Source organism: Paroedura picta, chromosome 1, assembly GCF_049243985.1.
Source record: "Paroedura picta isolate Pp20150507F chromosome 1, Ppicta_v3.0, whole genome shotgun sequence".
In the NCBI taxonomy this organism is placed as follows: Eukaryota; Metazoa; Chordata; class Lepidosauria; order Squamata; family Gekkonidae; genus Paroedura; species Paroedura picta.
Genome location: NC_135369.1, coordinates 177,771,844 through 177,782,207, shown reverse-complemented (window position 1 = coordinate 177,782,207; position 10,364 = coordinate 177,771,844). Strand labels below are relative to the sequence as shown.

General features: G+C 44.6%; 1 protein-coding gene across 3 annotated transcripts in view; it reads left to right on the top strand.

Moving 5' to 3' along the window:
- Window positions 1-10,364, top strand: part of HAO1 (hydroxyacid oxidase 1) — a 30,328-nt gene that overhangs the window by 4,122 nt on the left and 15,842 nt on the right. For all 3 annotated transcript variants that reach the window (XM_077313281.1, XM_077313289.1, XM_077313274.1), the window contains exons 3-5: window positions 5,792-6,047; window positions 8,706-8,881; window positions 10,155-10,246. In XM_077313281.1, the coding sequence (XP_077169396.1) occupies window positions 5,792-6,047; window positions 8,706-8,881; window positions 10,155-10,246 (524 nt within the window). The remainder of the gene's footprint in view (window positions 1-5,791; window positions 6,048-8,705; window positions 8,882-10,154; window positions 10,247-10,364) is intronic.

The following is a 10,364-nucleotide window of genomic DNA, read 5'->3' as shown; positions in this document are numbered from 1 at the left end:
CGCCCATTCTTCACTGCTCTGAGCAGTTTACATGGAACATTGAATAAATTTACATGGAACATTATAACAGTCTATAACATTATACAAATTTCAATAGAACATCACAACAATCTATCAGGTAACAATTCACAACACAACATGAATAACAACACTGGGGAGATCAAATTGTTCAGTCATGGAAGGGCATCTGGGGAGCCCCAGCAGATGTTGGGAAAAGTTCCTGGCAAATGCAGGGCCATTTTAACGGTGTTATAGGATCCTGGAGTCCTACCTACATAAGACAGGAATAAATGTAAATTATTGATTACATTAAACCTATATTTATCCCTGCCTACAACAAAATCAGAGTTGAAACCATAAAAAACATGCTGTGCAGCAAAGATTAATCTGCACAAACATGAGCCTTGAACTTGAAAAACAAAAATTTCAATATATAAATGGTACTCAGTTGAAAAATCATGCAGCCGGAGATGGCACAGTATGGAATGACTTATGAATTATTTGTTATTAATCAAGAGTTCAACATAAACATTTGTGAAATTTCTTTGTGGAGACTGGCTTTATAATACATGAAGCTTTCTCAGCCAGGGTTTCATGAGGGCTCTGGAAGGGTTTCCTGAATGGTTGGGAGTAATTAATTTTTGATATATATTTTTAAAATTAGTTAAACATTTAATGTGTGATATGGCCATGTATGGTCATGCCACGCGTTCCCCCCCCCCCAATTGCCAGTGATGGGCCTGGAGGGGGGTAAGATGGGGAGGGGTCCTGGGTAGGTGTGTACACCGCTGTTTCCCTACAATATTCTGCACAATCACGCCACTTCTGGGATTTCTCAAAGCCTGAAGAATATTTCAGGGGTTTCTCAATGGTAAAAAAAGTAGAGAAAGGCTGTGAAACATTCTGCAATTTTCACCTTATATAAACAGCTTGCGCATTCAAACATTACAAACTATCAATAGGTTAGCATGGAGCCCCTATGCCTGTGGGACCCAGTGCACCCATGCTTTAAGACAGCCCTGGGTCAAGGAGGGAAATCCATGCTCCTCCAGCAAGGACATACTTAGGAGAAGGTTGCTAGATCATTGTTCCACATGGTGGCGCTCTAAGACCTTAAGTAGAAAGCCATCTTCCCAAAATAGGGGCCATCAATGATGAAAGATCTGATGTAATCCACATAGCTAGGTATTTTCCCTCCTCCAAAGGAGGATCAAGATGCATTTTAAAATTAAAAAAATATATAACCAGGAAAGTTGGTATTACCAGCAATAACGGAAGACCGGAAGAAAGACATGGCGCCACCATTCATACATCACGTTGACTTTGTACAGTACAAATACATAGTGTCAGCATAAGCACTGGATTCTTTTGGGAGGGGGGTGACCCCTGCCTGTGTGCCTGTCCCCCCCCCACACACACACACACTAAGGCAGTGGTCCCCAACCTTTTTATCACCGGGGACCACTCACCGGGGGACCAGTTGCCTTTTACTGAGACCCAGTGGGGGGGTAGTTTACTCCTCTATCTCAACCACTGCCCTAACGCTCTCTGATCACTGTGGTAATGTTTAAACATCCCTTCAAAATAAGATACAGACATGCCACAACAATGAAGTGTGTTGAAAAGGGCTGGGGGGGGATGAAGTAAAGGACCGGGGGGGGGAGAAGGCGTCCTTCGAGGCTCACCTCCAATTAGTCGAAGGATCACATGTGGTCCGCGGCCCACAGGTTGGGGATCGCTTCACTAGGGGATCCCATTAAAGGATTTTGGGGTGATGCCTTGTTGGGGACATGCCCATCCTGGGGGTGCTTGAAATAGTTTCACCACCTGAAGAGCATCTAAAAGTTAGACCTCATTTGGAACATGTCCAGTTCTGGGTACCACAGTGTGTTATTTCTAAGCTCCTGAGAAGTTGGAGGGCTGGACCGGATGGTCCTTGGTGGTATCTTTCAACTCTCTGTGATTCTGTAAAGAGCACAGGAATGTGCCCAGGAATGCTTTACGTATGTCAGAGCAGTTCTTGCACTTAATTAGAATATGACGGAAAGAGCTATCAAGCTGGAGTTGACTCATGGCAGCCCCATGCAGATGCGGTTTGTCACTGCCTGTTTCTGGATAGCACTCCTGGACTTTGTTTGTGGTCTCTCATCCAAATGCTAACCAGGGCCAACCATGCTTAGCTTCCAAGATCTGATGAGATCAGGCCAGCCAGCTGAGGGTATGGTCAGAATAAGCTGTCCTTGTAATGCAGGGGTGGCCAAACTGTGGTACCGATACCGATGGACTACAGTTCCCATGAGCTCCTGCCAAATTATTCCTGACCGCAAAAAAAGCAACAAATTTAATGTACATTAATTCATTAATCCGTTCATTCGTTGACCACCATTCCTGGTCCGGCCAGCTTGTGGCAGTTTCTATCAGAGTTAAAACATAAAACCAACAATAGCCACCAACCCTAAGCCCACTCATCCTTCTCTCCTCCTCTCAAACTTGATGAACCACACTGATCCCATGCTTCAGGTTCAGGGTGAGGTGTTCAGAGGAGGGACCCATCAGATGTTCCTCATCCCAACTTCAACCAAACACCTGGTGGAAGAGCTCTGACTTGTAGGCCCTGCGGAACTGTGATAGTTCTAACAGGGCCCTTAGCTCTTCCAGGAACTCAACCCACCAGGTAGGGGCCAGGACTGAAAAGGCCCTGGCCCTGTTTGAAGCCAGATATACTTCCTATTGGCTAGGGATCTCCAATTTATTCAGATTCACAGAGCAAAGAGCTTTGCATGGGACATAAGGACTAAGACAGTCCCTCCAGCCATCTCCTCCAGTGTCCTGATTGCCTCAGTGGGATACTTCTTGCTGCTTTGAGCACACTTTCTCCATGCTTGTCTCTACAACAAAATGACCGCAGAGAACAGTTAGATAGCTAGACAGAAATCTCCTCCATCCTTTTTCTATATGTACTTATTTCTCTTCATAGTAAAAACTATTTTATTCTTTAATCCAAAAACTAGAGGAGATAATTTGTCTTAAATTTGTTGCTTTTTTGCAGTCTGGAAGTATCTCATTTGCTTGAATTCTGAAATAAGGAACCATGACTTGTGATAAAGAGCAGGTAGTTCACCTGATTTACCGACTGGGATAATGGTGAGCCCAGAGAACTTGACTAGGGTGGTCCAATTTGTCTGAGGAAATGAAGACATTTGGCTTGTTACTGACAAGTGACAAAAGCATAAGAGGCTTTTTAAAAGAAAAGAGGAAGTATTCGTGGCTTTTAAAAAGAGAACGCCAATTATTTGAGCAGACACGGCCTATTTATGATGCTTGTGTTGGCAATATTTATTGACTTGGAAACATCGAGACAGTGCTGTGTAGTGGTTAAAGTGTCAAACTAGTATCTGGAAGACCCAGTTTTGAATATCCGTTCACAGCCTGAAAATTCATTGGATGACCTTGGGCCAGGCACAGTCGCAGCCTAGTCTACCTCACAGGGATGTTGTGAGGATAAAACGATGGAGAGGAGAACAATGTAAGCTGCTTTGGGTCCCCGTTGGGAAGAGAGGCTGGATTTAAATAAAGTTTTAAGAAAATGCTGACAAATGGTTAAAATTGCAAAAAGGTTAACTCATGAGTGAGGAGAAAGTTGCACTTCTGATCTCTGGTTAAACTGTTTACAGACCGCCCCCTTAACTTAGATAAGACTTGTGTTTTAATGACTACAATGAGAAAGAAAGGTAGACACATCAAAAGAGACAACCGGAGTGTTTCCAGAGGAAGGCAATAGAGATGGGTTTGGAGAGTAAGTTGCATGAAGAAAGGTTGAGGGAGCTAGGTCTGTTTAGCCTGGAGAGAAGGTGACTAAAGGTAAAGGTAGAGGTATCCCCTGTGCAAGCACCAAGATATGTCTGACCCTTGGGGTGATGCCCTCCAGTGTTTTCATGGCAGACTCAATACGGGGTGGTTTTGCCAGTGCCTTCCCCAGTCATTACCGTTTACCCCCCCAGCAAGCTGGGTACTCATTTTACCAACCTCGGAAGGATGGAAGGCTGAGTCAACCTTGAGCCGACTGCTGGGATTGAACTCCCAGCCTCGTGGGCAAAGCTTTCAGGCGGCTGCCTTACCACTCTGCACCACAAGAGGCTCTTTAGAAGGTGACTAAGAGGTGATATGATAGCCATCTTCAAGTATTTGAAAGGATGCCATATTGCGGATGGAGCTCAGTTGTTTTCTGTTGCCCCAGCGGTTGGACCAGAAGAAATGGGTTGAAAGTTTTTAAAAAATTAGCCATCCATAAGAAGTTATTGACAGCTAGAGCGGTTCCTCAGTGGAACACGCTTCCTTGGGAGGTGGTGGGTTCTCCTGCTTTGGAAGTTTTTAAGCAAAGGCTTAGATAGCCATCTGTCAGAAAAGCTGCTTCTGTGAACTTAGGCAGGTTGTGAGTGGGTGGGCAGAAGGGATTGTGTCGGTGCTGGGCCCTTTCTTGCATGCCCAGGGAAATGCCAACTACCACTTTGGGGTTGGAAGGCAAATTTCTTCCAGGCCAGGGATTCTGGGTTTGTTTGTTTTTTTTTGGGGGGGGGAGTAGCAGAATTAGGGTCACTGTGGGTGGGCAGGTAGTTGTGAATTTCCTGCATTCTACAGAGTGTTGGACTAGATGACCCTGGAGATCCTTTCCAATTCTATGATCTGTATACCCACTTTATCTATTTAGAAAAAAAATTATGCTGTTTTTACAAGGGCATTTGCAAAACAAAATATAATAAAAATGTAAAATATTAAGTCATTAATGAAAACCCACCCGTCTTAAACAATGTATCCCATGCTGCTTAGAGGTCCAGGGGGACCAATAAGGGTACATTCACCATTTTTGAGCAAAGGCAGTCACTTAATGCAGCCAAGGCACCTGTCCAAAATCTTGACCTGATTCCAGAGAGAACTAGAGACTGATCAGGATTCCCAAAGATTAATGCTTGCCAGGAGTTTTTAGCAAGTGGGTGGGGCCAAGTGGTGCTTTCCCCAAGCACAGCTTCTGATTGGTCACTGGAGATAGGCTTGCCTATGCAGAATTCTAATGAAGAAGAAAAAGAGGAGGTGGAGAGCTGGCTTTTTATACCCCGCTTCTCACTATCCAAAGGAATCCCAAAGCAGCTTACAATCGTCTTCCCTTCCTCTCCCCACAACAGACACCCCATGAGGTAGGTGGGGCTGAGAGAGCTTATAGAGAACTGTGACTGGCCCAAAGTAACCCAGCTGGCTGCCTGTGGAGGAGTGGAGAGTCAAGCCCTGCTCTCCAGGGTACATTCTGCACTCACATTTTTTCCACTATAAATCTTGCCAAATTCTGGTCGATTTGAACATGTATCTGCAGCCTTTTCTCTGCAAGAACAACTCTAACAGGACTGTGACCAGCCTAAGTTCACCTGGCTGGCTCCATGTGGAGGAGCAGGGAATCAAATCTGATTCTCCAGATTAGAGGCTGCCACTTTTAACCACTACACCATACTGGTCTTGCCTTCTGTGGCAGCCATTTTGTGGTGGAGCTCACCTTCCTGCGTCAGGATCCCAAAGGTGCCTGTTGACTTGTAAAGTATGTAGAGCAGGGGTAGTCAAACTGCGGCCCTCCAGATGTCCATGGACTACAATTCCCATGAGCCCCTGCCAGCAAATGCTGGCAGGGGCTCATGGGAATTGTAGTTCATGGACATCTGGAGGGCCACAGTTTGACTACCCCTGATGTAGAGGATAACTGAAGACTTCTTGTGTGTCATGGATGTGTGTCCTCTCTGTTCTTCAGCTTGCAGTTCCGTGGACACGGGAATGATGCTGAGCTCTTGGGCCACATCCTCCATTGAAGAAGTTGCCCAGGCAGCTCCGGAAGCAGTTCTCTGGATGCAGCTTTACATCTATAAAGATCGGGAGGTCACCAGGTCCCTTGTGCAACGTGCCGAAAGAGCTGGGTACAAAGGCATTTTTGTGACCGTGGACACACCGTTCCTTGGCAAACGTTTAGATGATGTGCGGAACAAGTTTCAGCTCCCTCCACATCTGAGGTATGTGTTGGCACTGGTCCATCTGCAGTATTTTTTGGGTTGATGTGTGTGTGGCGTAGTGGTTAAGAGAGACAGCTTCTAATCGGGAGAGCTGGGTTTGATTCCCTGCTCCTCCACGTGTAGCCGGCTGGATGACCTCGGGCTAGTCACAGTCCTTATAGTGCTGTTCTCACAGAGCAGTCCTGTCAGAGCTCTCTCAGCCTCACCTTCCTCACAGAGCATCTGTTGTGGGGAGAGGAAGGGAAGGAGATTGCAAGCCGCTTTGAGATTCCTTCAGGCAGTAAAAAGCGAGGTATAAAAACCAACTCTTCTTTTCCTTCTCGTCCTCCTCCTCCTCATTTGAGGGGTGTTACACCCAAGCATCACACCCTTGTGGTCAAAACTGGATACCCAGTATGGCTTGTATGGATTGCCAGGTGTTAAACTGCTTTTTCCTATCTATAAGATAACAGTAGATATTAAATCAGGTAAAATGGTCAAGTTCCATGAAGCAGTTGCAGACATCTTCATACTTAATCATCAAGGGCTAGCCCTTGTGAGGATCAAAAGATCCGCACTGTAGGACTGACCATGACTGTGGGGAAAGTGAGTCTGGACTTGATTCATCAAAAAAAAAGTATTGTGTAGGTTTGGCTCAAAGCCAGTGGCCATAAACACATCTTCATGAAGCCAATTGTGTTAAGTGAAGTGCTGTGTGAAGAACAAAATTAGCCATTTTGGGAGGGTGTGTGTGTGTCATCAACATGACCATATAGAGTCATATCAAGCTGATAAGTAACAAAATATATACAACATTAATTAACTTCCACCCATTCCGGAATCCCTTCCAGAGCCACCAAGAAACCCCAGGATTTCATATGGTTGGGAGGCATAGCTGTGTACACACCCAGCTGGGTCCCCTCCCTTTCCCACCCCCTCCAGGCCCATCACTGGCCATTTGGGGAGGGGTGGGTGGGTCGACATGACCATACATGGTCATATCACCAGATAAATGTTTAACAAATTTAAAAATATATATAAAAAAATCAATTCCCAACCATTCAGAAACTGTGCAGAGCAGTCAAGAAACTCCAACTGGGTGTATAATAGTCCGTTTTACATAGTTTGCAGAATGACTAATGTCAAAGGCTTTTTTGAACTCTGCAGGCGGGCCCCTCCATATGTGGGAGAGCACAACAGGATACAGGTGTATAGACATCTGTCAATCTTACCCACCTGCAGGGTGCAACCTTGAGAATGCTGTGCTTAGATCAGCCTCTCTCAATGTTTTTAACTTTGGGAAACCCCTGAAACATTCTTCAGGCTTCAAGAAACCCCAGTACTGGTGTGATCGTGCAGAATATGGCTGGGAAGCAGAGCTGTGTACACACACACCTGGGACCCCTCTGGGCCCCGTCACTGGCTATTTTTGAGAGGGGAGGGCAGGTCAACAGGACCATATAGGGCCATATCACCTGATAAATGAGGAGGGATAGGATCGGGCGTAACTAGAAGGGTATTTGACCACTTGCTGCCTTTGTTGTACGGGACGATTTTATAGGCTTTTATTGTATTTTAATGTTTTATTCTTGTGAACTGCCGCGAGACCATTGGAGGAGTGGCGGCATACAAAGTGAAAAACAAACAAACAAATAAATAAATGCTTAAAGGTAAAGTTATTCCTTGTGCGAGCACCGGGTCATGTCTAACCCTGGGGTGACGCCCTCCAGCGTTTTCTTGGCAGACTCAATACAAGGTGGTTTGCCATTCCCTTCCCCAGTCATTACCGTTTTACCCCCCAGCAAGCTGGGTACTCATTTTACCGACCTCGGAAGGATGGAAGGCCGAGTCAACCTTGAGCCGGCTGCTGGGATCGAACTCCCAGCCTCATGGGCAGAGCTTCAGACAGCATGTCGGCTGCCTTACCACCCTGCGCCACACGAGGCTCTATAAATAAATGTTTAACAAATGTAAAATATATATTACAATTAATTAACTCCCACCCATTTGAAAAGCCCTTCCAGGGCCATCAGGAAGCCCTAGGGATTGTTGAAACCCTGGTTGAGAAAGCCTGCCTTAGATGAACAACCTTGTCATAGTAGAGCATAAAATGAGAAGCAGTTCTGTAGCTACCTGTGTCCAAGGCCACGAAAGGGCTTTGGATGTGATAGCCATACCCTGCCCTGAGCCCACACAGTGACTGCAGAATTTGTGTAAAAATCCACCGAGTTTCGGATACTAAACAAGTTGTGGCATATCAAATATCAACTCATCCCTCCTCCCCAGAAAAATGAAGATTTCACTGTGGATTAATTATTGTGTTAATGATTATTTGAAGCTGGATGTTAAAAACATTTGTTTTCTGAAACTTCTGAAGGGAAATAAGATCGATAGATCCTGGCCTCCCTACCTGAAAAGTCTACCTGAAAAATCCATCCATTAAAAAGAAAAGGAAAAAGGAAGATCTTTTCAGCATAGTTACGGCCTGAGGATATAAATTTTAATTGTAGATGAGCTGCTTTTGAAGTTTTTAAAAGCTAAATTATCTAATGTACATAGATGATGATTGTTTTAACCTGCATGCACTATAATGTATTGTTTTAAGACTTCTTGTTACCCGCCCTGAGCCGTACAGGGAAGGGAGAGTTATAAGAATGTTATTGTTATTGTTCCTTTCAGAATGAAAAATTTTGAAACGAATGACCTGGCGTTTTCGTCTGAGAAGGGCTATGGAGAAAACAGTGGCCTTTCTGTCTATGTTGCGGAGGCAATTGATCCGTCAATTAAATGGGAGGATCTGAAGTGGCTCAGAGGTCTGACGAACTTGCCAATTGTGGCTAAAGGCATCCTCAGAGGTTTGTTTGGCTGAAGAGTAACCCGAGTCGGATATTGCAAGAGATTTTATGCTGCACGAGGTCACTTTAGGCGTTTTATTTATGAAAATATTTATTAAAATGTTTTCATTTAAAATGTAGTGTTGGAAGAGATTGGGATGGACACAAACCTACAAGCAATGGTTTGGGGTATTGTGTGGCACCTGTTTAAATGGAGATGCTGGGTATTGAACCTGGGACCTTCTGCATGCCAAGCAGGTGTCCTACCACTGAATCACAACCCCTTCCAAGATACATGTTTCCCATGTATATGGTAGGAGAAGGGTGTGATCACAAATAGAGGAAAAGCTGCAGTCCATTTGCATAGTTCAGGGTGGTACCCGTTAAAATGGAGATGCTGGGATTGATCCTGGGACATTCTGCATGCCAAGCAGGTATCCTACCACTGAATCACAACCCTTTCCAAGATACATGTTTTCCATGTATATGGTAGGAGAAGGGTGTGATCACAAATAGAGGAAAAGCTGCAGTCCATTTTCATAGTGACTGGACACATGGATACATATGTTCTTGAGTGGATCAACAGTATAAACAAGTAATAGACTTGTAATGCACTCTGTTAGGTGCAGCCCCAACACATAGACTGTTTACACACTGGAGGTTTCATGCCAGACTGCAGGCTGGAGTTTTAGTCATGGCAGGTAGCCCCATCTCTTTCTGCACCCACATGGGTGCACCCGCATTTGGCCTGGTGTACCTCATCCGCACCCAATTTGTGCTCCTGCATGGGAGCCGGGGCAGTGAAGTTCCCAGTGCATAAACTGTCATACTGACACACACAAGATGCACTCTCTATGCAGAATAAAACAATAGCTGAGAGTGGTGTTCTTAGATAATATACGTATTACATACATTTTGGGGCTCCAAAAAGAAACACTATACTAGTATTTGTTGGGGTGACCCTGAACAGATTTCCTTTGACCACCCAGCTATACTTCATAATTGGTTTTAGATAAGAGGGCATTATTTAATATTATTGACCACTAAGGAAGACCCAGTAGGGTCGAAACGCGTCAGGTCTGTTCATGTGCAGTTAGATCTGTATAGCTTTTATATAGTTTTGACTTTGTTTTTAACCTAATATTGGTGCACTTTAATAAATAATTGTAAAAATTGTATATTGTTTTACAACTTTAGAGTTCCTGACTTTGTTAAGGTTGGGTTTTCGCTCCCTTTTTGGTTTTGTATGAGTTACAACTTACAAATGTGAGTTCCTTTTTTCTGAACTTTCCAGCTGATGATGCCAGAGAAGCGGTAAACCATGGTGTAAATGGAATTCTGGTGTCAAACCATGGAGCACGTCAATTGGATGGCGTTCCAGCCACGGTGAGTATTGGAAGAACCATTCCTAAAGGCTGGCTGATCCTCAGTAGATTTCATGGGTGGATTTTGTGGATGTTGGTGTAATATTGTATGTGTATTTGACTATTTGGTTGGCTTAGTT